Below are 27,978 nucleotides of genomic sequence, written 5' to 3'. Positions count from 1 at the left end.
GGGAGGCGGGGGTCTGAGGGGGCGGAATCCGCAGGGGGCGTGGCCCGGCCTGCCCATCTCTGCGAGTCCTGTCCCGCAGCGCACCCTGCCTCTCTATTCCGTGCTCGCCAGCATGTCTTTCGTCCCGGTGACCGAGGATTCTGACTTCCCCATTCACAACCTGCCCTACGGCGTCTTCTCCACCCGAGGCAACGTGAGCTGCAGCGCGCGCTTCCGGGCGCGGGGAGGGAGGGCGTCCCCTCCGCCCGGGACCCCCACCGTCCTGCCCCGCCCCTGGCCTCAGTCCAGCCTTGCCCTCTCTTGCCGGCACCCGACCGAGCTGGATGTGGGGCCCGTCGTTTCCCGTCCCGGCTCGTCGCCCCTCGCGAAGACCCCCGGGGTCTTTGGGGCCCCATGAGCGGTGCCTCCCCTTCTGGGAGTGCAATGGGAGGGGGCTGGAGTCTGGGGCTGATCGCCGAGGGTGAATGTTGGTTAGGATCCCTCCTGCTGTTGGTTCAGATCCCTCCTGGTAGCTTTCCAGATGTGAGTTGTTGAAACCGTCAGCTTGTTTCTGCACATTTGCACGAAAATTAAACGCAAAATGAAACGAAGCATGGCTCTCCCTCTCAGGCAAGCAGAGCAAGTTATATTAAATATTATTATTACAGAGAAGTTAAAGCGCAGTCATACTGCCTACTCCGAAGTCATTTCGCTCTGTTTCCTTCCCTGGAGACACCACATTATGGCCGGTTGTTCATCCTCCATGTTAGCCCCTTGCCTTAGAAATATTCATTGACCCGGTATATTTAGTAACTCAAAGGGATGAGTTCATTCACATCAGAGGCCTGGGATCCTAGAAGTTAATTTCTTTACCTCCAACTGGCCTTTAAGCTTCTTGAGCTCCCTGGCATTCCCTTGCTGATCAGAATCCCTTTGGGGGTAGGGAAATGAAAGTTCACTTAGTAACTGTAGTCTGATGGGCAGAAAAGAAATCTTGAAAACTGCGGGGTTTACCAACACACATATAAGAAGCTCTGGGGGGGGGGGGGGGGCGGAGCAGATTCCCTTGGATACATTCATGGCATTTTTGGCTTAGCTTTCTGCTCCCAACTTTCATGGTAAGCTCCTGATTAGCTCTGAGAAGCCTTGAACTCCAGAACTTGCTTGTGCCCAGCAGTGTTCAGGAACCGTTTGCTAAATGGAGCTTGTGGCAGTTAGCACCTTCTGGAAAGTGGTTTCCTGCCCCCATGACTGATCCTTGTCCCCATGTGCAGCAAATGCTTGGATCTAGAAGAGTCAGCGTGTGGTTTCACAACTGCCAAGCCTGACCAGATGTCGCAAGGATGCCAAAGGTTAACAGTCCCCTGAAGGGCCAGAGGCATGTTAAACCTTAACCTGTGTTGGCCAAGCACACTCTGCTGGCCAGCCCTCCCTCTGCACTCCTCTAACATTCTGCTCTCAGCTAAGGGTATGCACTTTTCCTCAGGGGGCAAATCCGGAGGACAAATCGCTTAGGCAGAAGCCTTTGCAAGAGGCAGGGGGTGTGCTCTGACTTGCTATCCCAGAGAACTCTAGAATGAATGCTCCTTAGAGTGTGGCCAGTGGCTTGCAGACCCCATGCCCCAGCTGTTTTCGTATTAGACTGTGCAAGGATAGCCGCTGTACAGAGGTTCACTGCCTTCTAAAAAGAATGCTGGGGGTTGTGAGTTGGCTCCCTTGGCATTCCAAAAGGCTGAGGCCCTTCAAGTGGAACTGGCTGTGTTGAAGCTCTGGCTGCAGGCGCTGGACATTCCAGAGGTGGTGACCACCTCTCCAGACTCGTCTGGTTGCCAAGGCATAGTCCTCCCTCTCCTTCATGCCAGAGGCCAGCCGTGCATCATTTGGGTGGAACAGTAGTGAACAAGGGTTCCCAGATGGCACTAGTGGTAAAGAACCTGCCAACCAGTGCAGGAGATGTAAGAGGCATGGGTTTGATCCCTTGGTTGGGAAGATCCCCTGGAGGAGGAAATGGCAACCCACTCCAGTATTCTTGACATATGTACACTACTAGTGGAAAGCTGTTGTATAGCATAGGAAGCTCAGCTTGGTGCTCTGTGATGACTTAGAGGGGTGGGATGGGGATATATGTACATACTGCTGATTCACTTTGCTGTATAGCAGAAGCTAAACAAAATTGTAGAGCAAGTATACTGCCATAAAAAAAGAGAAGTCCCAACAATTAATGGAGGGACTTGCTATCTCGAGTCCTAGGGTCAGGGTTGGAACACACGAGCTGCTTCTCACCTTTACTTGCAGCTGAGGAAGCAAGCACCCTTATGATTAGGTCTTGGCTGCTGCTAGTGGCCTCAGCGCCCTTCTTCCTCCAGCAGAGTGTGGGCGCCAGAGTCAGAGAAATGGCTCAAGGGTCCACCTGCAGATCCCCTTAGCGGGCATCCCCCAGGGGTCCAGGTGGCCCAGCTCATTGTCCAGGGAGCCTGAGGCCCAGGGAGCTAGCAGTGGAGCTGAAAATGAGGCGCTTGGTTCTCCAGGCAGCCTCCTCCTGGGTGGCCTGGGGCCTCAGGGCCGGGTGAGGGTGTGGCTCTGGTCTACACCTGTCCCAGGGGCTGATGTGCGTGGAGAGGTAACCGTCTTCTCTTAGTCCCCCAGAATGAGCAGCCAGTGGAGATAAAGCCAGTCAGTAGCCCTACCTCTTAAACTCACTGGACCTGAGATGGCAAAGCTGGTAGTTCAGGAGAACTGGAAGGTCAACTCAGGACAAGCCCAGCTGGTTGAGTCTACAGACATGCTCTCAGGTTCCTTCTCTGTTTGTTTGTTTTTTTTAAGCTTTACCAAGAGTCAAATACTTTCTATTTATTTATTTGGCTGTGCCGGATCTTAGTTGTGGTTCATAGGATCTTCATTGTGTCATTCGAGATCTTTAGTTGCACACTGGTATGTGGGCTCAGTATTTGTGGCATGTGTGTGGGCTTAGATGCTCCATGGCATGAGGGATCCTAGTTCCCTGTCTAGGGATCGAACGTGTGTCCCCTGCATTGCAAGGTAGATTCTTAACCATTAGACCACCAGGGAAGTCCCTCTTGGATTCCTCATTGATAAACCAAGTTCAGCACCGTGGGAACAAAGACCACGCTTTGCCAGATACTTGAGACATCTTCACACTCAGGCTTGAAGCCTGGATCTAATGGTGCAGAAAGGAACTTCCCTCGAATTTTCTGAACAGTCTGGCTTCCTGCCCCCTCATGTCCTGAACTCTGCTCTGATTGAGCCGTAACAGAGTACATTAGCCCAAGTCCCTGACCCTCCTCTGTGCCTGGGACACTCTCTGCTCTGCTGTGCAGAGGAATTGCCCTCAAGAGAAGGCCTAGGTTTAACCTAAGAAATAATCCAGTTGCCTGGTGAGGTGGTGAGCTCTCTGTCACCAGAGGCATTTAAGTGACACCTGAGAAACTTTCCTGGGGACTTTGCCTGGATAAGGGGCTTGGATTATGCAGGAAACAGAATCTTTCCTCTTTGTGTCCTCAAGGCAGAGATGGTGCCAGGCTCTGCCCAGACAGAGATGACAGGGTCAATTTCAGCCCTCTGAGAGGCAAAAGCAGCTGGGGTATGATGCTAAGGATCCGATTCCTCAGCCCCTCTCCACAGTGTACATGCATGCATAGTTGTTTCAGTTGTGTTGGACTCTTTGCAACCCCATGCATTGAGCCCCCCAGGCTTCTCTGTCCATGGAATTCTCCAGGCAAGAATACTGGAGTGGGTTGCCATGCCCTCCTCTAGGGGATCTTCCTGACCTGGCAATAGAACCTGAATCTCCTGTATCTGCTACATTGCAAGCAGATTCTTTACCCACTGAGCCACCTGGGAAGCCCTTCCTCTCCACAGAGGGCCATCTGTAAAGCAGGGCCCTTGGGCTCTTGGATAGACAGACTTGCTGGGTAAGTGAGCCCAGCCCGGCCAACTGTTCCCAGTGCTGACCATGCCATCTTCCTTCCAGCCAAGACCAAGGATCGGCGTGGCCATTGGGGACCAGATCCTGGACCTCAGTGTCATCAAGCACCTCTTCACTGGGCCGATCCTCTCCGGACACCAGGATGTCTTCGATAAGGTAGAACATTGGGATGTGGCTTGCCCTGGATCTCAGTGGCCATTTGTTGCAAATGCCACTAAGAAAATGCTCTTCAAAAAAAAAAAAAAAACCAAACAGAAAAAAAGAAAATGCTCTTTACCTTCCATTTCTTTTCTTTTTAAAAATCTATTTAGCTGTGCCAGGTCTTAGTTGTGGCAGGCAAGATCTTTGTTGCATAATGGGGATCTAGTTCCCTGACCAGAGATCGAATCCAGGCCCCCTGTGTTGGGAGTGCGCAGTCTTGGACCGCCAGAGAAGTCCCTGCCTTGCATTTCTGACAGCGGTGGTGCCTTGAGATCTCAGGGATTTTCCTTGGATAGTCAATCATTCAGTTGTATCCAACTCTTTTCGATCCCATAGACTATAGCTAGCCAAGTTCCTTTGTCCATGGGATTCTCCAGGCAAGAATACTGGAGTCGGTTGCCATGCCCTCCTCCAGGGGATCTTACTGGCCCAGGGGTCAAACCTGGGTCGCCTGCATTGCAGGTAGACTCCTTGGATAAGTTTGAGGTTGTTATGAGACAGACAGGCTGGCAGGAGGCAGCCTTGGGACCCTGTACGGTGAGTTCTGAGGTGAGATGACTGTCAGTCTCTCCACAGGCCTGGGCCCTCCCCAGTTGTCTCTGACATGAAGCTCTCCGACAACTAGTTAATTTCCTCATTTTAAGAAGCTTGAGTCTCTGCTTGTTCCAGGCTGATGCTGGGCCCTCTGAGGGAGGAAGCCAGAAGCTCCACTCTCTAGGTTTAAATACAGCCTAGGAGGAATGGACAGCTGGCCCCAAGTGCCCTTTTTGTTGCCACCACTTTAGAAGTCAGCCTGAAAGACACGTCCATGGGCAATGGATGTGAATATACTTCCCTGTGAATAGTCAAATGCTTTAAAAAAAAAAATATTTATTTACTTATTTGCACAGGTCTTAGCTGCAGCATGGGGTATCTTTGTTGCTTCATGTAGAGTCTTTGCAGCATGTGGGATCTAGTTCCCTGACCAGGGATCACACTCAGTCCCCCTGCACTGGAAGTACAGAATCTTAGCCACTGGACCACCAGGGAAGTCCCTGTCTAAGTGCTTTGATGTGCATCCTCTCCTTCCACGGAAGGAAGGTGATATTTATTGAGTACCTCCCTATGTGTCAGGAGTTTTACACATACCTCTCATTCAATGCTCACAATGACCCTCTGGCATAGGAATGGCATCCTCATTAGATTTGATGAGGGTCTAATTTGAAACAAGACACAATTCTCCCAGGTCACATGACTGTAAGGGTTGGAGCCAGGACTGGAACTCTGGCCTTGAAAATCCACAAGTGCTTTTTAGGCTGCACCTCAGTGGCTCAGAAACCTCTTCTTAGCTCATGTGAAGGGAGTTGGTGCAAGACCCCTGCAGACTGAAGGCCTCTGCTGGAGGAACGAGCCATTTTCATTGCAGGCTGGGCCAAGCTTAACAGGGCAGCCATCCCAGAAGGCAGCTCTTGGGCTTGGCCAGTTACCTATAAGGCCATGTGGGGATGAAACCCCAATAGGAGCAATGACACATCTCCACTTGATGAACAAATGATGGAACTAAGAACTACAGTCCTGAGGGTTTGAATGAACTAGAGATAAGTGACAGGGGCCCCAGAGAGCTGCTAGGCTGGCTCCTGTCAACAGGAGGGGTAGTGCAAGGGGCTTTCCCACCGGTGATCTCCTTTTCTTCCTCCCTATCTTGGTCCTAGCCAACTCTCAACAGCTTCATGGGCCTGGGTCAGGCTGCCTGGAAGGAGGCAAGAGCATTCTTGCAGAACCTGCTGTCTGCCAGCCAAGCCAGGCTCAGAGATGACGTGGAGCTTCGGCAGCGGTGAGGAGTCCGTGGACCTTGGTGGGCAGGGACGAGGAGATCTGCCTGGGCAGAGGGGGACAGTGTGGTCATCAGGGACATTCTGAGTCATGGCCCAGCTACTTTGGCCTCATCTGGGTACATTTTGGTGGGAGGGCTCTGGACCAATGGGGATTACCTCTCTTGCTGGACTGGGGTGTCCAGGCCATGTCTGGCACCACCCCCCATGCCAGCCCCCCCGGCTTTTCACTCAACTATTCCTCATCAGCATCATTCGTATGCTTGTCTGGTCTCCAAACTAAGGGTAATTTGGTTCATTTCCTACAGTGGAACATAGAAGCAGGAGGGAGTCACTTTGCCTTTAGTGGGTGGACGTCCATCCTGGTGAGGCACCATGCCTGCCTGGAAGTGCTCACTGCAGATCATGAGCAGGATTTGGGGCATGATCCAGGCTGAGCCTGTGGATGATCAGAGCAGGGACCCTGCTTTGCTGCATGCTTGACCCTGAAGCCCCTTCTTTGGTGTTTCAGTGCGTTCACATCCCAGGCTTCCGCTACGATGTATCTTCCAGCCGCCATAGGTGAGTATAGTCTCTTTAACAGGATGTGCGTGGAGCAGCTGCCTGCCCAGGGCCCTGTCCCTGCTTCCTGTGGGGAAGGTCACGGATAAGGGGCTCTGGGGTTGTCAATGCCTCCCCATCAGGGACCCAGGCCCAGCCTTGACCCAGGCGTCTCTAAAGGCCAGCACTTTCGCCGAGGGTAGTTGCTCACTGCTTAGATTTGTAGCTGGCTGCCTGGCTCCCTGTGTGTGCAGGAACTCACTCTCCTTTCCCAGAGGGCTGTGGTGGGGGTGCCCAGAGCTCAGTCCACGAGTCAGCAGCTTTGAGGAGGGAGGCCGGAGGGTCCTGGAGGGCCCCAGGTTGAGCCGTGGGTTGGATGTCTGATTGGAGTTTCAGTCTGAAAGTTGCAGTTGTCCAAGGACTTTTCTGGGGGTCCAGTGGCTAGGACTCCACACTCCCAATGCAGGGGGCCCAGGTTCCATCCCTGATCAGGAAACTAGGTCGTAAGACCAGACACAGCCAAATAAATTATATATAGATATATATGCTGCTGCTGCTGCTGCTACTTAGTCATGTCCGACTCTTTGCGACCCCTTGGGCTGTAGCCCCCCAGGCTCGTCTGTCTGTGGAATTCTCCAGGCCAGAATACTGGAGTGGTTACCAATTCCTCTTCCAGGGGATCTTCCTGACCCAGTGATCAAACCCGTATCTCCTGCACTGCAGGCAGATTCTTTACCCATTGAGCCATTCTGGAGAATTCCTACACATACACACACACACACACACACACACACATAAAGTTGCAGTTGTCCAAACCCTCTTGGCCCAAAGCAGAGAGTTACGATCAGGCAGAAGGCTGAGCCCTTCCTGCTAGCCCTGGTGGTGGGGCAGGTGGGCGGGGCGGCGCCTGCCTGCTGAATCGGCCTGGGCTCCTGGGCGCTGAGAGGCCAGTTGGTCCTGCCAGTGCTTCCGGGAAGATGTGACTTCTGCTTCTGCCCCTGTTTCTATGGGCCACGTCCTGGAGCAGCATCCCAAGGCCTGCCTTGAGGATAATCTTCCAGAAGACAGGCACGCACAGGTTCAGTGTATTTACTGCCCCTCATCTAAGGGTTTGAGGATGAAAGGCAGCTGGGATGCTGTGCTCAGAAGCTCATAGCTCAAACCCGAGTATAGTGAGAATGCAATCGTTTCCCTTCTGATCATCACCCCTGGGCTCCCCGCTTCTCCTCCCATTCCCCCTTCATGTCCTTTCTCTTGGTTCTTCCCTTTGACTTCTTTCTAAATGCTCCACCTTTGCAGCAGCTTTCCCAAGGTATGATTTACACAGCCCACAGTTCTCCCATTGTCAATGTGCAGTTTAATGAGTTTTAGACAATATATACCGCTGTGCAGTCATTCCCACCATCACATTGGAAAACACTCAGTCAGCACAAAGTGTTTGTAGTCAGTCCCTGCTCTCACTCCAGGCAACCATGGCCTGTCCCCAGTTTTACCTCACCTAGTGATTTCATATAAATAACATTACACCATATGCAGGTCTACTGTGTCTATCTCAGCTGGTATTCCCCCTCATTATTCTTTCCCTCATATTACTTTTTCATAACATGTATTCTTTTATTAAATGAAAATCACAGACTTCCCAGGTCGTTCAGTGCTTTAGACTTGATGCTTCCAATGCAGGGGGCACGGGTTCAATCCCTGGTCAGGGAACTAGAATCTCACATGCCATGTGGCACACACATAAAACAAACCACTCAGTTTTGTAGTCTAGGAGGTCTTTAAAAAATGTTTTAAAAATTGTGATAAAATACACGTTACACAACATTTACCATATTCATGATTTTTAAGTGTATCACTGGTATCCAGTACATGACGTTGTCCCCCATATTATTTTTAGCTTTTTGGAACAGGAGGTCCTGCCCACTAAACTGGGCTGTAAGCACCACTGGCTGGGGTGTGGGGTGAGTGGGTGAGTGGCTGGGGTTCTTCCTCTGTCACTGTCTTATAGCCTGGCCTGGACACCATCTTTTCCAATCCTTTTTAAGTGATCATGAAATGGACTTTGTGTATAGATACTGAAAACAAACAAGGAAGTAGAAGCTGTTAATTTTCTTTGGCAGGAATGCTCTGAAATAGTGTGCTGGTTCTACCCTGGGCTCCTACCTGGGCAGGTCTTATTGCAAAATTCAGCAGCGTGTTGTTCTCAAGTAAATGCTAAATACACTTCTACTACACTTTATAGTGTATCACACAAGTTTTTATAATTTTTTGGAAAGATTATGATTTAAAAAAAGATTCAGTCTTTGAGTCTGCCTGGATTCTCTCAAAGGAGAAATTGAAAGTGGAATAACCACGGCAGCAGTGACTCCCAGTGGGGTAAGGGAAGGGATTTTATTTGGGGTCTGCTATGTGCCAGGCATGGGCTTCCCTGATGGCTCAGTGGTAAAGACTCTGCCTGGGTTGGGAAGATCCCCTGGAGAAGGCAATGGCAACCCACTCCAGTCTTCTTGCCTGGAGACTCTCATGGACAGAGGAGCCTGGTGCCCTGTAGTCCATGGGGCTGCAAAGAGTTGACCGTGACAGCACAGCAAGATCAATGTTGTGCCAAGCACTGGGATGAGACACATTCTATAGACGTATTATTTCCTTTACTGCATTTTTATGCCTGTGATGGGCATTATTACTCCCAGTGGAGAAACTGAGTTCTAAAGCATCAAAGGGACTTTCTCAAGGCCACATGTAGCCAAGAAACAGCAGAATCAGAATTCACAGGTAGGTTTGGGCACGATGTCTACTGTGTGGGCCTTGCTCATCTCTGAAATGACAACAGAATGATCTACCTGAAGGCATCGTTTTAAAGCAGGTTCCTTCTGGCCCTGAGACCTATGATTTTATGAAATAAAAGGCACTTGTTTCCATGTTTCTGTTACTAAGAGAAGAGCTATAACGTGGAGTTTTGTTTTCTGTGTCTTACATGCTTTCCATCATGCAAGAGGGTTCCACATGTCCAGCAACAAATGGTGGGAACCCAGCCAGGCTTCTCCAAGGAGGGAGGAGGACAGGCAGGAGCCCAGGACCCCCTCCCTGACTCTGAGGTGGGCACAGTCCAGCCACTTTTCATTTTTAAGATCCCAGATTATTTTTTTCCCCCAGAGACCTCTTCTTTAAAAAAAATTTTTTTATTGTTTTTTTTGGCCACACATGTGGGATCTTAGTTCCCTGACTAGGGTTTGAAACTGCACCCAGTACACCCCCTGCATTGGAAGCACCGAGTCTTAACCACTGGACTGCCAGGGAAGTCCCCCAAAGACCCCTTCTTGATTTGTGGATGCGACATCCTTTTTTATTAGATATATTAAAGGATTCTTCTTTTTTTTTCCTGCCCCACCATAAGGCATATGGGATCTTAGTTCCCTGGCCAGGGATCTGCATTGGAAGCATGGAGTCTTAACCACTGGACCACCAGGGAGGTCCCCTAAAGGATGCTTCTTTTTCAGTCTCCTTCTGGCGTCTCTATTAATCCTGCTTCTTCTCTTTCATTTCTTTTGTGAGTTGAATTAGTACCTCTCTCATGGTGAGGATTCTTCTGGATGTTTGGTGATTCTGGGTCTTTTTGTGCTCATCTTTTTTGGGGTTGCACTGGGTCTTCTTTGCAACAGGCAGGCTTAGTTGCCCTGTAGCATGTGAGATCTTAGTTCTTTGACCAGGGATTGAACCCACATCCTCTGCGTTGGAAGGCAAATTCTTAACCACTGGACCACCGGGGAAGTCCCTTGTGCTCATCTTTATTTGTGTAGGAAACTCTCCTCCGTAAGGTGCTGGTGAATGCAGCTTTTCCTATAACCAGCCCCAAGGAAAGGGGCATGGTCTACTTCTGATGGGGAGCTCTGGTTTTGTTTCGTGGTTATGGGGAGACTGCCTTGCTTCTGCCTAGTGCTGTAGTCTCTGGAGGCATTACCTCAGCTCCCCGGACCCACCCCTTAGCCCAGGCACCGTCTCCTGCTATTGGCTGCTTGGGCAAAGCTGGGTAAAGATGGGGATGGCCAGCAGGGACTCAATCCCCTGCACTCTCTTCAGCCCCTCCCTCTGCCTTCCCATGCTCTCCTGGGGCCCTGCTGGATTTTGGCTCACTGCTTGGCTTTCAGGAATCCCTTATGATTTCCAGTTGGCCGGTGGTGCCTTCTTGTTATGGATTTATGCTTCTAACAAATATGTCAACTGTTCTGTCTGTGCTTTGGGACTGAAGATGGAAAGCAGCCATGAAAGCTCAGGGTGCCCCTGCTCTAACAGACCCTCATAGACTTTTCTCTCTTCTCATCCTTCATCAGGTGGCTCAGCGTAAAGGATTCACCTGCAATGCAGGAGACTAAGGAGACCTGGGTTCTATCCCTGGGTCAGGAAGATCGCCTGGAGGAGGAAATGACAACTCACGCCAGTATTCTTTCCTGGAAAATCCCATGGACAGAGAAGCCTGGCGGGCTACAGTCCATGGGGTCGCAAAGGAGTCGGACACAACTGAGTGACTGAGCAGACACTAAGCATGCATCCTTCACCACTGTCTTTTCTAGTCTAGGCTGTTGGTACTGGCTCTATCCAACTTTTTATTTACCTACTAGAAATACATTTTTTTTGAAAGAGAGATTGTGGAGGATAAACAGGCAAACTGCCCCAACTTACTATTTCTGCCTATTTGAGCAGTTCCCTGTCTTAGGGAGCCTGTGCCTATAGTATGCAATCCACCTAGTCTGTTCCAGTCTTCATCACCAGGCCCCACTGAGACCTTGTTCTTGGCACTATGTGTGTGTTAGTTGCTCAGTCATGTCCGACTCTTTGCGGCCCCAATAGACCGTAGCCCAGCCAGCTCCTCTGTCCATTGGATTTTCCAGGCAAGAATACTGGAGTGGGTTGCCATTCCCTTCTCTAGGGGATCTTCTTGACCCAGGGATTGAACCCAGGTCTCCTGCATTGCAGGCAGATTCTTTACTGTCTGAGCCACCAAGGAAGCCCCTTGTTCTTGGCACTGAGAGAGAGTCAGACAAAATGCAGCCTGGGCGAGGCTGCTCTGAAATGGCTTCAGTCTTGCAGAGGGAGGAGACCTGCCCACTCATGACTGGGGCACAAGTGGGACATGGAGCCCTCCAGCCAGGAGAAGGGCTGGCTTGGATGCTGGGTAGACTTGGAGGAGGGGCGGTCCCGCTAGGGAGAGTGGGTGTGGCTTCATGGTCTAAGGGATGGAGCCTAAACTGAGCTGCCAGGGTCTGGACACACAGACACAAGGAAGACGCCAGTCCACCCAGGGGTAGTCACAGCTTGAGCAAAGGCCTGGTAATCGGAGCTGGTGGGTGGGAGGAGTATCAGCTATTCATTCGCAAATTTCATTGTTTGTTTCAGGAAATCTGTTTTATTTTTATTATTATCTCTACAAATTTAAGAACTTATTTTTTATTATTAACTTGGAACTATTTTTGATGCCCTTTACTTATTTATTATTATTAGGCCATGAAATGCGGCAGATAGGATTTTAGTTCACGGACCAGGGATCAAACCCGTGCCCCTGCAGTGGGAAGCTCGAAGTCTTAACCACTGGACCTCCAGGGAAATCCCCTAATTTGTTTCTGATTTTTCAATTGGGAGTTCTCAAAACAAATTTTCAGTGGTGTAAATAGCTTTTGGATGTGCCAGTGTTGCCGGGCATGTGCCTCCAGCCCCTGCTGGCTAGCCTTCCTGGCTCAACTGCCCAACCCTGACCCTTGGAAGCGGCCCTTCCCCATCCTTCAGCATCCAGGTCGCTGACAGCATCTCCGTCCTTTCCCCTGCAGGCGACTACACGGACTTCTATTCCTCTCGGCATCATGCCACCAATGTCGGGGTCATGTTCAGGGGCAAGGAGAATGCGTTGATGCCAAACTGGTATGTCCCGTACTCTGGTGTGGCTGAGCTCCAAGTATGTCTTTCTGTGTCCAGCAGCATGTGGTTCTGAGAGCTTCCAGGTCTTCTCAGTTTAAAGGAACCAGGGAGGAAAGCCCACAAGGGCCATGACATCACTATACCTGGAAATAGTGACCCCAGCTTCTGGGTCTCCTCTCGGCTCAGTCCTGAACCTGCTGTGGAATCGTGGGGCAGTCCCTTGAGACTTTTGATCTAGGGAACATGGTTGGAATTAGATACTGAGTCACCAACATCCTTCTAGCTCCTTTGATTTGTAAGCTGTGAATTATAGTTCTATTGGTGAATTCTAATACTGGTTCCTCTGGGAAGCTCTAGGGGAAGAATCCATTTCCTTGACTATTCTGGCTTCCAGAGGCTGCTTGCACTGCTTAGCTTGGGACCCCTTCCTCAGGTGACTGTAGCCTCTAGGCTCCATCTGCAACAGTGCTAATTCCTCCTTTGACCTTCTTCCCTTTATAAGGATCCTTCCAGGTGGCTCAGTGGTAAAGAACCCACCTGCCAATGCAGGAGACATGAGAGACTCAGGTTCAATCCCTGGGCTGGGAAGATCCCCTAGAGTAGGAAATGGCAACCCACTCCAGTATTTTTGCCTGGGAAATCCCATGGACAGAGGAGCCTGACGGGCTATAGTCCAAAGGGTTGCAAAGAGTTGCTGCTCGTGACTGAGCAGTCACACACACACACATAGTTACATGTAGGGACCACCTGATAATTCAGAGTAATCTCCATAATCTCATGATCATTGACTTCACATCTGCAAGTCTCTTTTACTATAGAAGGTGATAGTCACAGCTTCCAGAGGTTAAGACCTGGATTTTTTTTTTTAACTTTTTATGTTGGAGTATAGTCGACTCACAATGGTGTGATGGTTTCAGGTGGACAGCGAAGGGACTCAGCCATACATACACTTGTATCCATTCTTTCCCAAACGCCCCTCTCATCCAGGTTGTCACATAACACTGAGCAGAATTCCCTGTGCTGGACATGGATATCTTTGGAGAGGCTATTATTTGGCCTCACACACATACATGCACACTCATACATATACACAAATACACACATACATATACCTACATACATACAGGCTTCTCATTGCGGTGGCTTCTTGTTGTGGAGCACAGACTCTTAGGGTGCATGAGCTTAGTTGCATGGTATCTGGCATGTGGTGTCTTCCTGGAGGAGGGATTGAACCTGTGTCTCCTGCATTGTCAGGCAGTTTCTTAACCACTGGACCACCAAGGAAATCCTTTCTTTTTAATGTTGAGCAATGGCTGCCTGAGGTGAAGACCTGACTCGTTGGAAAAGACCCTGATGCTGGGAAAGATTGAAGGCAGGAGAAGGGGATGACAGAGGATGAGATAGTCGGATGGCATCATTAACTCAATGGACATGAGTTTGAGCAAAATCCAGGAGATGGTGAAGGACAGGGAAGCCTGACAGACTGAACAACAACAACAGAAAATATTCCATTGTCTATCGAGACCACATTCTTGCTCATCCATTTATTTGTTTCTGGACACTTGGGAGTTCTTTTCGATATTTGAATCATGTATGTGTTGACTCACTTTCATTTTTATTTTGAAAGCATTTTGAAATTTAGTCACTCAGTCGTGTCCAACTCTTTGCCACCCCACGGACTATAGCCCACCAGGCTCCTCTGCCCATGGGATTTCTCAGGCAAGAATACTGGAGTGGGTTGCCATTTTCTGCTCCAGGAGATCTTCCCAACCCAGGGATTGAACCTGCATCTCTTGCATCTCCTGCATTGGAAGATGTATTCTTTACCACTGTGCCACCTGGGAAGCCCTAGGTCCTTATTACTTATCTATTTTATATATGTGTGTGCGTGCTAAGTTGCTTCAGTTGTCAGACTCACTGTGACCCTGTGGACTGTAGCCCACCAAGCTGCTCTGTCCAAGGGATTCTCCAGGCAAGAACACTGGAGCAGGTAGTCATTCCCTTCTCCAGGGGATCTTCCTAGATCACCCACATTCTTTACCATCTGAGCCACCAGGGAAGCTCATGTATGTATATGTTGACTTCCTTTTGTTTCATCTGAAAACACTTTGAAATTTCATCTGTACATGTAACAGCATCAAGGCTTCCTCTCGCCTTCCTTCCTCAGGCTGCACCTGCCTGTGGGCTACCACGGGCGCGCATCCTCCGTGGTGGTGTCTGGCACCCCGATCCGCAGGCCCCTGGGGCAGATGCAACCCGACGACTGTAAGTTCCCCCAGTGTCCAGGCCTTCCAGGCTCCGCTCTTTGTCCCCACACGCCTGGCACCCACTAAACTCTCTCTCTGCTGTTATTCCAGCTAAGCCTCCCATTTATGGTGCCTGCAAACTCCTAGACTTCGAGTTGGAGATGGTAAGCCCTGTCTCAGTGTTTTACTGGTGTGGGGTCTGTATACACGCTAGGGCAGGAGGGCTCTCCCAGTGGCCGCCCTGGACAACAGGCCGTTCCCTCATCTCAACCATGTTGATGGCAGTTCTGGGTCCCCACCTGGCCTTCAGAAGTACCGTCCAGCCTCATTACTCACTGATTCTGTATGTTTAAGTTCTCTAACAGTTCATTTGTAACCTCCAAATCAGTAATCGGAGAGGTTTTGAGGGGTCACCTGAAGACACACACAGGGTGGCAGAAAATTTGAGTCTCAGGTTTAGGTGGTCCTCGGAGTGGCTCCTGGTGTGGGTCCCCTGGTGTGCACTTTGGGCTCCCCTGGTTGGACTGTGAGCATGGGCATCTTGGTTGATTGGAGGCAGGCTGGATCTCCCTCTATTTCTGGTCCTTCCTGGTGATATCTTTGGATTCCGTCCAGGGGAGACAAATTGTCACTAGTCCCAGGAGGCTGTGCCGAGCCAGCCCTCTGCCTCTAACTGCCTTTGTGAGGCTGCCACGTGGCCCCTAAGAGAAGGTCTCCCCAAGCCAGATGCCCCAGAGCAGGGCACAGAGCCCTGGGACCAGGGTCTTCTCTCTGGGAGTATGGAGGACTTTGCAGGCAGATGCTTTAGCTATGTTGGTTCCTGTCAGGGGGTGGGCAGAAGGTAAATGGAAAGTCAGAGTGTGAAGAAATGGTGTATGGGTGGGTAGGGAGCACAGATCATCTTGATGATGGTGTGAGATTCTCTATAAGATGGCATCTTTCTTTTTATAATCTTGACGAAAAATGTGCAATGTTTAAACACCATCACAGAATGAATATAACGGACTTGGGTCTTGCAAATGTCATAGTTGATTCTGTGCACTTCTGGTAGTTATTTCCCCAACATTTTCCCCTAGTGATGTCTAGACACTCTCTTTTTTCCTGGATGTTGTGTTAATGATACTTTCCTTTCACAGATATTCTTGGCTACTCTCTGCCAGTTTTCTGCACAGTGCTCTCTTATTAATTTGAAAGTCTGTTTTGTATTTAAGGGCTTCCCTGGTGACTGAGATGGACAAGAACCCGCCTGCTAGTACAGGAAGTATAAGAGATGTGGGTTCAATCCCTGGGTCAGGAAGATCCCTTGGAGAAGGGAATGGTTATCCATTTCACTATTCTTACCTGTAGAACCCCATGGACAAGGGAGCCTGATGGGCTATAGACTATGGGGTCGCAGAGTTGGAAATGACTGAGCAACTAATACACTTTTGTATTTAATAGAAATTAACCCTTCACTGTAATACATTGCAAATATGTTCTCCCAGTGTGGTATCATTTTGATTTTATTTGTTGTCTTTATGCAGAAATGTTACAGTTTTATAAAGTCAAACACATCAATCACTTCCTTTATAGCATTTCCTTTTATGTCATCTTAGACTCTCCCCGCCTGAAGAATTTGAAGATTTGGGGCGTGTTTTTTTTTCTAGTACTTGTTAGAACCTTACTCTGCAAAAATGTAGATCTCTCATCCACTTGGAATTGTATGATGGTTAGGGGGTGGAGTATGCCCCCACAGGCTCTCTTTGCCACATCATGGAGTCAGCCTTCTGATTTTTTATGACGTGAATACAAACCCTGGTATTTTCACTTTTCACAAGCCTTGTGTAGCTGTCAAATCTGAAAATGCAGTTTGGGAAAGGGCAGAGGTGTGGGCTGAAGGAGGTGAAGAGGGCTGCTGTGTGATCAGGGACGGTGTGCAGGGGTCTTGGGTGGGCACTGGCCCGCTGCTGCTCACCATGGCCCCGGGGTGGCTGTCTGTCAACTCAGGTGCAGCTCATGATGTAGAAGTAGGGTGGCTTTGTACGGAGCAGTCCAGGTATCAGCCAGGGTTTAGAAATGCCTGACCTTTGCCTTCCAGGCAAGTGCCCCAGGGAAGCAGGTCAGAGCCAGATTCTCATCAGCTTTCCCATGTCAGGCTTTCTTTGTAGGCCCTGGGAACAAACTCGGAGAGCCAATCCCCATTTCCAAGGCCCACGAGCATATTTTTGGAATGGTCCTTATGAACGACTGGAGTGGTAATTATGGGGAATTGGGCATCCTGGTATTGAGCATCCTGTGCACTCTTGGGTCTGGGGGAAGGCTGGGTGTTTGGGATGCTTTTTGCAGAAGCCAAGGTGGTCTCCTGGGTCTGGTGTGGTCAGAGGCAGCACGTGATCAGTGGTTGAGAGCACAGGCTTGGGTATCCAACAGACATCATAGCTCTGAGCTCTTGGCCAGTCACTTGACCTCTCTGAGCTCCAGTGTTCTTGTAAGTAGAACAGAGGGACATGGCTAATATGTTTGAGCAATTTTGTGCCAGGCCCCAGGGCTGAACTCCTCCTGTGGACTCTCCTGCCAGATCCCAACTGGGCACTGATAATACTGTTGTTTAGTCGCTAAGTCATGTCCGACTCTTGAGACCCAGTGGACTGTAGCCTGCCAGGCTCCTCCATGGGATTCTCCAGGCAAGAATACTGGAATGGGTTGCCGTGCCCTTCTCCAGGGGATCTTCCCAACCCAGGGATTGAATCTATGTCTCCTATGTCTGCTGCATTAGCAGGCAGGTTCTTTACCACTAGTGCCACCTGGGAAGCCCAATGATAATATTACTATTCCCATTTTACAGGGGTGAGGAACGAGGCACAGAGTGATTTCAGCTGGTTGCTGAGCTAAGATTTCAAACCAAACAGCTCCATTTCTAAGTTTGTCTCAACCCCTCTGCCTTATGTAGGGGGAAACCGGTGCCAGGTGTCCCAGGAACTATGAGGTTGAGATTCCAGACCCTTCACGGGAAAATATCCTGCCTGCTTCCCCCTTTTATTTAAACAGCAGAAAAGCAAATATAATTTGTAAATACAGGAGTGCACAGAAGAGAATTAAGGAAGTGAACAAAGCAGGCAGGTTTTATACCTTTTTACAAACAAATAATAAATTTGTAAACAACGGACGAAACACAGGATTTTGGGTCTGGGGTGCTAAATTTTTGAAGAAGTAACAAGATTTGTTTGCAAACTCTTCTTGGCCTTGAATTCCTCTCTTGTGACAAATATGTCTCTCTCCCTCCTGGTACTGGAAGAGTACTTTTCTTTTTCCTGCCCTTTGGTCATCTCGCTCTTGGCCGCAGCCTGCCACGGTGACCTCAGAGGACCTCTGTCCTTGGTCCTGGGGCAACCAGCTCGTTGGGGTTGGAGCCCCAGGGGTGGGGCAAGGCTGAGCTGGGCGTCTGCTGCTTCATCAAGGGGAGAGGGGAGACTTGGCCGGTGGCCCCGTCAGCTTCTGTCAGCCCTGCTTGTCCCTTCTCCTGTAGCTCGAGACATCCAGAAATGGGAGTACGTCCCCCTCGGGCCGTTCCTCGGGAAGAGTTTTGGAACCACCATCTCTCCATGGGTGGTGCCCATGGATGCCCTCATGCCCTTTGCTCTGCCCAACCCGGATCAGGTAAGACGCCCTCCGGGAGAAGTCCCACACCCGGGCCCCTCTGCCTCCCAGCTCTGCCATCCAGCTTGGAGAGGGTCTGGAGGGTGAGCTCTGTGTCCTCAGCATGCCCACGTGCTGGAGGTCTTGACTGCAGGGACCTCTAGGCAAGCATGGCGCCAGTCATTCTGCCTTGTGTTTTCCCTGTTCCTTGCACAGTTCTGGGGAAAAACATGGAGTTTTGTAACCTTTAGAATCCTCTGAATACACAGGAACTGGCTAGCTGGCAGGAGAAGGGGTCGCTTCCAATATCACCACATTGCACAACCTCCCGGGTCGCCAAGCTGTGTTCTGTGTGATGGCGCCCCCTGGAGGCCAACTGGCAAACTGCAGTGTGGAGTCAGACCACAGGGCGTCCTGGTCCCTGTACCACTGTCCTGGCCCAACTCCCGATCTTGGTCCTCACTCCTCAGGCTGTCACAGTCTGCTGCTGCCTCCATCCCATCACCCCAAGTGACCTCCACCAAAGTGCACTTGACCTTGACTGACGCCATGGCCTTGTGCCCTCTTCAATATGGACCTCTTTGCTGTTGTCCAGTCGCTCAGTTGTGTCCGACTCTGTGACCCCATGGACTGCAGCACACCAGACTTCCCTGTCCTTCATCATCTCCTGGAGTTTGCTCAAACTCATGTCCATTGAGTCAGTGACGCCATCAATCATCTCATCCTCTGTCTCCCCTTCTCCTCCTGCCTTCAATGTTTCCCAGTATCAGGGTCTTTTTCAGTGAGTCAATTCTCTGCATCAGGTGGCCAAAGTGTTGGAGCTTCAGCTTTGGCATCGGTTCTTCCAGTGAATATTCCCAGGGTTGATTTCCTTTAGGATACACTGGTTTGATCTCCTTTTGACCCTTTGGCAGCCCCCTACTGTTCCTAGACACTGTGCCCCTGGCTTCTAGCACGTGACCAGTCTCAGTCCTCCTGTGTCTCCTGCAATGCTCCAGTGGACTCTGTCCTCCATGTGGGGGCAGCTCGGGCTGAGCCCTCAGCCTTGCTCTTCCCCCAATCCTGGTCCTGCTCCCCTGAACATCTGACCTTGCTCACTCATGGCCTCTGCCCCCACCTCACATGTGGCTCCCTGTACATGTCTCAGCCTGCTGTCTTCTCATGGAACTGTACTGAAACACTGGGAGTCTTTCCCTGCAGACCAGTTCCTCATGAGGCTCCTTGGGCTCTCTGGCAGGACCCCCTACTCCCTCCTCCACTGCTCCTGCCAGCATCTGCCTCCCCATCATGTTCAGTCTCTGAGACTTCTCTCCTCCCTCCTCGGTGAGTCCCACTCTCCGAGGACTGCCTGGCCCACAGTCACATCCCTGGCTTGTCCCCTTCAGGCTTTATCCCTGGTCCAGCTCTTTGCTCACAGGCACTGATCACCCTCACTGAAGACCTTTGGGCTCTATCTCCTTATCTACCAGTCCTTCCCAAATACTGTTGAAGTGCAACCTTCAGGATTCTTGCCACTTTTGAATGATGACTTACTGAATGCTTTTCTTTTTCTTTCTTTTTATTTTCCCATCCCTACAATGGTTCTTTGGGCTTCCCTGGTGGCTCAGTGGTGAATCTCTCCACCAATGAAGGAGATGTGGGTTCGATCCCTGGGTTAGGAAGATCCCCTGGAGAAGGAAATGGCAACCCACTCCAGTATTCTTACCTGGAAAATCCCATGGACAGAGGAGCCTGGTGGGCCACAGTCCGAGGGGTTGCAAAAGAGCTGGTCATGACTTAGCAATTAAACAACAAGGGTTCTTTATATTGAGATTTTATGGTTACAACCCCAGTAGTGCTAAAAAAGAGTAAATCCATACACTACAAAAATAGCCACAGAATTGTCTTAGATATAAATGTATGCAAGCATCTACAAAGGATGCAGGCTGAATGCTTTTCTTTAAAGCAGCTTCCATTTGAAAACATAGTATATTTAGAAAAGGAACTTCTAGGTCCCTATCCATGTCACTAGCCACCAAGTCAATCATGAAAAGAAACACATAATCATGAAAATAAAGCCACCCCACATTAGCTCAGGGATCACTAAGGAGTCACAGATGCTCTTGGGGAAGACACTGCTTTTGGACAAAGTACAGACCTTCTGGCCTGGCTATCAGAGTGGCCTGTATCACTGAGTCCTGGAGCACTAGGGGGCTGTGCACCCTTTGTTGACCACCCTGCCCTCTGCCACCCTCACCCCCCAGGGTCCAGGGACACACCACTGTCCTGGAAAGAGGGGACACCCCTTCTTCCCAGGTCCTCCTGGCCAGCTGCCCTGTTGTGGGGCCAGCCTGGCCAGCTCGGCCAGCCAACCCAGCCCCTCTGTGTTCCTCTGCCCTCACAGGACCCCAAGCCCCTGCCGTATCTCTGCCATGACCAGCCATACACATTCGACATCAACCTCTCTGTTGCCCTGAAAGGTACTGCCGTGGGGTCGGAGGCTGTGTGCAGCTGGGTGGACTTCTGAGGCTGCTCGGCTGGGCTGAGTTAAAGGCCAGTGGATCAGTAGTGAGAGAGCCCAGCTTTGCAGGCTACAGCTGAAGTTCAAGTCTTGGTTCCATCCCTGACCAGCTCTGGGACTTTGGGCATGTTACTGAGTCTGTCTGTTACTAAATCTGTCTGGTTTGTCATCTGGCAAATGGGATAATGATGGTATTGACTTTTCTGTGGAAGTCCCCCAGCTCTGAGACCCTACCCTCTGAGCTTATTTGTTCATAGACTCTTTAGGCAGAGTCATATTAGACAATGGAAAGCCTAAGCCACAAAACAGTTCCTCTTACAAGGTGGGATTCCCCTCTCCTTGATAAATGGAATTAAGTCTTCTTGTCAATGTTACTTGTCTTCCCAACAGGAGAAGGAATGAGCCAAGCAGCTACCATATGCCGGTCTAATTTTAAGGTAAGCTTTGAGGCTGGGCAGACTGCTTTTGGAGCTGAGGGAGACCTTTCTTCCCAGCAGGACCAGGAGAAAAGCATCCATGTTGGGATGTGATGACAGGTCAGCACGTGGTGGGTTGTTTCCATTTTTTGGTAGAGCTATTGTGAAGTCTAGTCCGTGTCTCTGGGTGCATGAATGTGCATATGTCTGGATATCCAGGGATAGAAGTGCTGTGCTGGGTCATAGAGGGTGTATATCCATACTTGGCTGAGGAGTCCTTCCAGACACTTTTCCAAAGGGCTTGTTACAATTTGCACTCACCACAAGCAGCATCTGAGCATTTCGGCTGCTCCACATCCTGGTCAACAGGCGAGCCACTGGCATTTTCATTTCAGCTGTTCTGGGGATTGTGATTTCACTTTGCATCTCCCTAAAGATGAATGCTGGGAAAGACTGAGGGCAGGAGGAGAAGGGGGCGGCAGAGGATGAGATGGTTGGATGGCATCACTGACTCAAAGCAAATGAGTCTGAGCAAACTCCAGGAGATGGTGAAGGACAGGGAAGCCTTGGTGTGCTGCAGTCCCTGGGGTCGCAGAGAATCAGACATGACTGAGCAACTGAACAACAACGACAAGGATGAATGCAGCTGGGCATCCTGTCATATGCTTGTTGACCATTTGAACATCCTCTGATTCAATGTATTCCTGTTTCTTCTAGTTTCCCTCTTAATTTAACTTTATTCTGGGCTCCTTAGGCTGCTAAGAAGGAATGAGGGGGCCTGCTTGAGGAGGCTTTTGTGCAAGAATCCATTTCTGAGGTTTCCTTTGCCTGGATGTGTAGCTTCAGGAGGGGCAGACCTGAGGAGCTGTGGATTTGAGGCGCAGGAGTGCAGCCCCTGAGATGCTCGGTGGGCCGTGGTCCTTGGTCCCTTCCCACCAGGCCTGACCTCCCGCAGTGCTCCCTCATCCCTCGGGCTGCTCTGAGGTCCTGTTTGAGTTGTTCAGCGCTTTTGTCCCGTGTCTGTTCCAAGGCCTGAGGTCTTTGCTCATGGGACACTTCTGCTATAGTCAGGACCTAGACCCTGTCAACTTAGGACTCTGGGGTGATTGCAGGACAAAGTGGGATCATGGACTCCTGAGCACGCTGCACATTGAGGGTCTGAGCAGTGAGGTTTGCAACTCCAGGAGTGCTTCTTGGAGAATGTGGGTTAGGGTCGGGCTAGAAGGAGCCGAGGAGCTGGGGCTCTAGCTGGTGAAGGGGCGGGGAGAGAATTGGGGTAGGTCACAGGGTAAGTGCAGGAGGCCAGCTTGTCCTTGCTCCTGGGACTGGGAGAGAGCCCGGGGCGGGCTGCTGTGAGTGGGGCTGGCTGCTCCGGGCAGCTCGGGAGAAGCCGGTCCTGCCCGTCCCCATCTCTGTGTCCTCGCCCGCAGTACATGTACTGGACAATGCTGCAGCAGCTCACCCACCACTCTGTCAATGGCTGCAACCTGCAGCCAGGCGACCTCTTGGCTTCTGGAACCATCAGCGGGCCGGTGAGTATGTGATTGCTTCCCCTGGGAGCTGCCTGCGTGGAGCATCCCTATTCCCTGTACAGACTGGAGGGTTCTCCCTCGAGAGGGGGCGTCCAGCCTGAGCAGGCACATCTTACGACCCTGTCCACCTCATAGCTTCATCCGTCTTTGCCTTTTTCAAATGCAGAAGAGATCAGGATAGGGGTGAGCGGCTGCCTCTGTCTACTGGGGTCGGGGGAGTAAGAACAATACAGGGGAGTACAACACATGGGGCCACTGTTGTATCTGGTTGTCACCACCTCACAGCGCATCCTTCCAGGATGAGATGGCCCCACTGCTAACCGCCCCGACCATGAACCTTTGGTGATGACTTTGGCTGGTGCATGGACTAGCCACTTCCTGCAAGGTCTAGACCTTAGGCTCTTTTTGATGGAAAGTCTCTTCCTAGCGAGGGTGGGGGGGCTGGTCAGGCATAACGGCATCTGGGTAAGCCCCAGCCTCCAGAGTGGGCAGGGGCCTGGCAGGATGGGCCTGGGCAGGTTGGTCCAGCATCCCCCCAACCCCCAAGTCCTAAATGAAGTGAGCAGGGCACGTAGGGTGCCCAGGTTTGAGGACATTTCCAGGGTGATTCCCACCAAGGCAGGGTCTCTGAGGGCTGTGGGGTCCCTTGCTCCTTCCCAGGCCTCACCCCTACCCCTCGCCTTGCTAACCGTGATGTAAACACCGTGATGTAAATACTGTGATGTAAATGCCCATGACGACTTCTTCCCCTTCTTGCTGTGAAGGAGCCAGAGAGCTTCGGCTGCATGCTGGAGCTGTCGTGGAGGGGCACGAGGGCCGTAGAGCTGGGAAACGGCCAGACCAGGAAGTTCCTGCTGGACGGGGATGAAGTCATCATGACAGGTGAGGGAGGGCGCCAGGCCCACGGGCGGCATCTCCTCCTTGCCGTCCTCGCCATCTGGCCGGGAAGCCATCTGTTCCAGCTGTCCCCACTCCAGCCTTCCCGGCTCTTGTGTCTGCTTGTTCTGGCCTTCACCCCAGCCCTGCCTGCCAGGGACTGGCTTTATCTGCTTTTAATCTTTTAGCCAAGCTGTGTGGCATGTGGGATCTTAGTTCCCTGACCAGGAATCAAACCTGTGTCCCCTGCAGTGAAAGTGCAGTCTTTACCACTGGGCCACAGGGAAGTCCCTGCCGCGAACTTTAAATGAGAGTCTTCCTGGAGCGAAAAGACTAGGGAAGTCCAGATCCTTGGTCTCCCTCCTCCCAGATCAAAGTGATACAATAATGGCAGGTTTCACATTCTGGACTTTGCAGTGCAGAGACCTTGTGCCTATTACCTGAGTTACTGACAAGATTTCAACAGCCCATTCTGAGGGGCTTCCCAGGTGGCGTTAGTAGTGAAGAACCTGCCTTCTAATGCAGGAGACGTAAGAGATGCAGGTTCGATCCCTTGGTTGGGAAGATGCCCTGGAGGAGGGCATGGCAACCCATACCAGTATTCTAGCCTGGAGAATCCCCAGGGAGAGAGGAGCCTGGAGGGCTACAGTCCATGGGGTCACAAGAGTTGGACATGACTGAGCATATGAGCATGCACAATCCAAGCAGGTTCAGGCACCCTTACCCTTGAGGGGCGTTAGGCCTATCATCTAATATTGCTGGAGAGGAAGGCACCACCGTGGTCAGAGTCACACAGATTCAGGTTGGACTCCCACATCCCCAGTAGCCCTGGGACCTTCCTCAGGTTACTGAGCCTTTCTGAGACTCAGTTTCCTTATCTTTAAAATGGAGCTAAGGACACGGTGCCTAGTCTCACAGCATGGTTGTAAGGATGAGACAACCCAGTCTAATCGCTCAGGAGCAGGGGCTGTGGGTCCTGCTGGGGTTCCGATGTTCACCAGGGAGCCTCAGGGCCCACCCATCTGGGGTCATGCTCCACCACTACTGCAGCACCATTTTACAGACGTGAAAACAAAGGCCCAGCAGTGGGTAAATGACTTGCCTTGGATCTTGCAACCAGTAAGTCAGGAAAGAGATTTCCCATCCAGGTAGCTTGTTTTCAGAACCCTGATTCTTCACCCCTTTGATAGCATCTAAAGAGCCTCACAAAGCATGCATTACTTTGTGAGCACTTAAAATTGGCAACAGTTGTTCATCGCTGTCCTCATCATTATTGATGTTTTTTTCCAGAACCTATTCTTGAGAAGGCCCAGCATCCTGACCCCTTCTTTTTTTAAAAAATGCATATTATTTCTAAAATTTTATTCATTTATTTATTTTAATGACTGCACTAGGCCTTTGCTGCTGTGCACGAGCTTTCTCTAGTTTCTGCGAACTGGAGCTACTCTCTAATTTCGGTACTCTGTACTCCACAAAAGAGAAGCCCCTGCAGTGAGACGCCCTGGCACCCCAACTAGAGAGTAGCCCCTGCTCCCCACAACTAGAGAAAGCCCTCGTGCAGCAGCAAAGATCCAGTGCAGCCAAAAATAAATAAGTAAAATTTTAAAAAAATTTTAAAAAGAGAAGAGGAAAATGGAGATAGGTGGATGGAAGTCCCAGGAAGAAGAATAAAAATTATACTTTGGCAGATGGGGCATTTTGGGAAGTTGGAAAACTGAGCTGTCACTGTGGACACTTGTTCCCATTGGGATGCAGTGGGGAGCAGGCAGAGGGTCTATGCTGTGCTTAGTCATTCAGTCATATCCAACCCGTTGGACTGTAGCCCACCAGGCTCCTCTCTCCATGGGATTCTCCATGCAAGAATACTAGAGTGGGTTGCCATTTCCTTCTCCAAGGGATCTTCCCAACCCAGGGATCAAACCCAGGTCTCCTGCATTGCAGGTGGATTCTTTACCATCTGGGCCACCAGGGAAGCCCCAGACAGAGGGTCAGTTTCCAGGAAAAAGCCAGTGAGATCAGCACGACCAGGCTGACATCCCAGAGGAGATGAGCACACTTTTCCCTTCCATGTCCACAGTTGATGGAACCTAACTCAGTGAGGCCAGGGAGCTGCCTTCCTGCTCTGCCCAGGTCTCAGTGACTTGCTCTGACTTGGGTGTAGACTTTCCTCACTCTCTGGCCTCTCTGGGCCCCTTGTCCCTGCCTGGATACACCTGCCCCCAACTCCTCCTCCCTGGCCTGGAGAGCAGCAGCCTGGGAACCCAGAAAGATGGTTCTGGATGCAGAGCATCACTTCCATCCTCAGGGCCATGGCCCTTGGGGGACATTTGGCATCGTCTGGAGCCAGTTTCACCCAACTCTGAAGGGCAGCCAGGGATGCTGGTAGACATCCCAAGTGCACAGGACAGCCTGTCTCGAGAATCATCCATCCAGCTCAAACTGTCCCTAGTCACTAAGGTTCAGAAACCCTGTTCAGGCATCTGCCCTCCAGCTATAAGATGGGGAGGAAGTGGTTGGCTCTCTTACCAAGATGTCATTGTGCATCTGTGCTTAAGGAAGGAGGCAGTGCCGTTTGCTGGGAGGGTTGGTGCTGTTGTCCCCAGGGCAGGAAGGAGGCATGTGATTGACAGAGAGCCCAGCTTTGGGGGTGGGGAGGAGAAAGACACTCCATCAGTGTTTGCAGCTCTCCAGGAAGAAGGCTCTTAAATCCTCTTGGCGTGACTTGTCTTGATAGATGATTGATGCATTTCTGCCAGGGTTTGCTTTAATAGACTTTTTCCCCACCTGGGGACACGAATACTTCTGAGCATCGAGATTCAAAAGTGACTGATGGAAAAATAATGAAACCGAGCAACAAAATAGGCAAGGATGTTGCTCTGGACCAAAGGTGACCCTGAGAGTTAGGGGTCAGTGCTGGGGTGGCCAGGATGTCCTTGGGGATGCCAGGGATGGTGAGGGGCAGGTTTGGGGGTGTTGCTGTGGGGTCCACTTGGCCACCTTCCCAGAGAAGGCCAGCAGTCAGAATAGCCCACGCAGGGAGAATGAGGCGGCTGGCCAGTCAGGAGGGGGGAGGTGGGAGGAGACGGGCTGGGTCAGCAGGGCTAAGCCACAGGTGGCTGGGTTGACTGTGCCCGGGCTCACTGGGAGGGCTTTTTGGGGACGTCCTTGACCCATCTCCCAAGGCTGCCTTCGGTCTCATGCTATTCCCTCTGTTGAGCACGCCGTTTTCATTGTCCCTCTCCCAGTGAACTCCTACCCACCCATCAAGTCCCCACTCAGGTGGGGTTCCCATCAACAGAAAGTTCCCTCGTCTCCTCTCCTGTCTCCTCCACACTGCTCTCCCAGCACCTCATAGACTTTCCTACTCTAATTCATATTAGCTGGCAGCTCCTGCTGAATGGATCCTTCTTAGGTACAGGCACAAGGGCCTCCTGCTGTCTGCCTTTCTGGAATTGATTGAATTTGTTAAACTTCTGCTCTGGGAGAGGTGTCATGCTGGGGCTTCACCCAAGTGTGTCATTAAATCCCCACCACCCCGAGAGGAAAGGATTGCTGTTCCCATTTGTAGACAAGGGAGTAGCTGAGCTCAGAGGTTAAACAAGCTACCCCTAGGCCCCCAGCTTTAATTCTCCTAATAGCTGACACCGAGCATTTGCCTTGGGCCAGGCACTTCTGGGACTTCTCTGTGTATTAACTCACATCATCTTTGTAATAGTCTTGCTCAGTGAGTACTGTCATAGATCCATTTCACAGATGAGGAAACTGAGTTCCCAGGAGACCCAGGTAGGTGGAGGAACCAGGCTTTGAACCCTGGCCTCAGGCTAGCAGACCTAATTAGGATTTGAACTCAGACTCACATAGGGAGAGTTGACCTCTGCCTCTTCCTTCACCTATCAGGAGAGCCATCGCTCCATCCTTGCACTAGTTTCTGGGGTCCCTGATAGCAGGATGGGCCTGGAGTTCCATCTCAGTGCTCTGCCCAGGTCCTGGGGAGGGTAGTTTTCTGTTGAATATACCTATTTGTCATCCTGATGGTGCCTTTCTGCCCCAGGCCCAGCCGTGTGCTGACTGGTGCTGTGGCTGCCTGGGCGTTGGTTCCCTGAGCTTGGCGGCTCTGTGGCTGACCCCCTGTCCTCTCTCTGTTGCAGGGCACTGCCAGGGGGATGGGTACCGCATTGGCTTCGGCCAGTGTGCGGGGAAAGTGCTGCCGGCCCTCTCGCCCGCCTGAGGTCCTCTCTGCTCTCCCAGAAACATCAGACTGGCACGCTGCCCCCTCCACCTCCCTAGGGGGGGGGGGGTACCAGGGGCCCCCACTGCGGCTGTGGGCCTGGTTCTTCATTCAAGAATAAAGCCACTGTGCTCTGTCTTCACGCTCTGAGCCTGGCACGGCTGTGAGTGCACAATGCCTA

General features: G+C 51.1%; 1 protein-coding gene across 1 annotated transcript; it reads left to right on the top strand.

Annotated features, from left to right (window-relative positions):
• Window positions 1-52: 52 nt before the first annotated feature.
• On the top strand, window positions 53-27,978 carry FAH (fumarylacetoacetate hydrolase). Its single transcript, XM_020900679.2, has 14 exons — window positions 53-193; window positions 3,971-4,081; window positions 5,818-5,939; window positions 6,449-6,498; window positions 12,297-12,387; window positions 14,552-14,649; window positions 14,742-14,794; window positions 16,765-16,864; window positions 18,136-18,266; window positions 20,629-20,704; window positions 21,136-21,182; window positions 22,592-22,693; window positions 23,458-23,575; window positions 27,718-27,978. The coding sequence occupies exons 1-14, from the start codon at window positions 113-115 to the stop codon at window positions 27,795-27,797; spliced, it is 1,260 nt and encodes a 419-aa protein (XP_020756338.2). The 5' UTR covers window positions 53-112; the 3' UTR covers window positions 27,798-27,978.

The sequence above is a fragment of the Odocoileus virginianus genome, chromosome 16, assembly GCF_023699985.2.
Source record: "Odocoileus virginianus isolate 20LAN1187 ecotype Illinois chromosome 16, Ovbor_1.2, whole genome shotgun sequence".
Classification (NCBI taxonomy): Eukaryota; Metazoa; Chordata; class Mammalia; order Artiodactyla; family Cervidae; genus Odocoileus; species Odocoileus virginianus.
This window is presented reverse-complemented; position numbering and strand designations above follow the sequence as displayed.

Coding starts and splice junctions, on each gene's coding strand:
- FAH (XM_020900679.2), top strand. CDS start 113: ATGTCTTTCGTCCCGGTGACCGAGGATTCTGACTTCCCCATTCACAAC. Junction 194..3,970: donor TCTTCTCCACCCGAGGCAAC/GTGAGCTGCAGC, acceptor TCTTCCTTCCAG/CCAAGACCAAGGATCGGCGT. Junction 14,795..16,764: donor TAGACTTCGAGTTGGAGATG/GTAAGCCCTGTC, acceptor TTCCCATGTCAG/GCTTTCTTTGTAGGCCCTGG.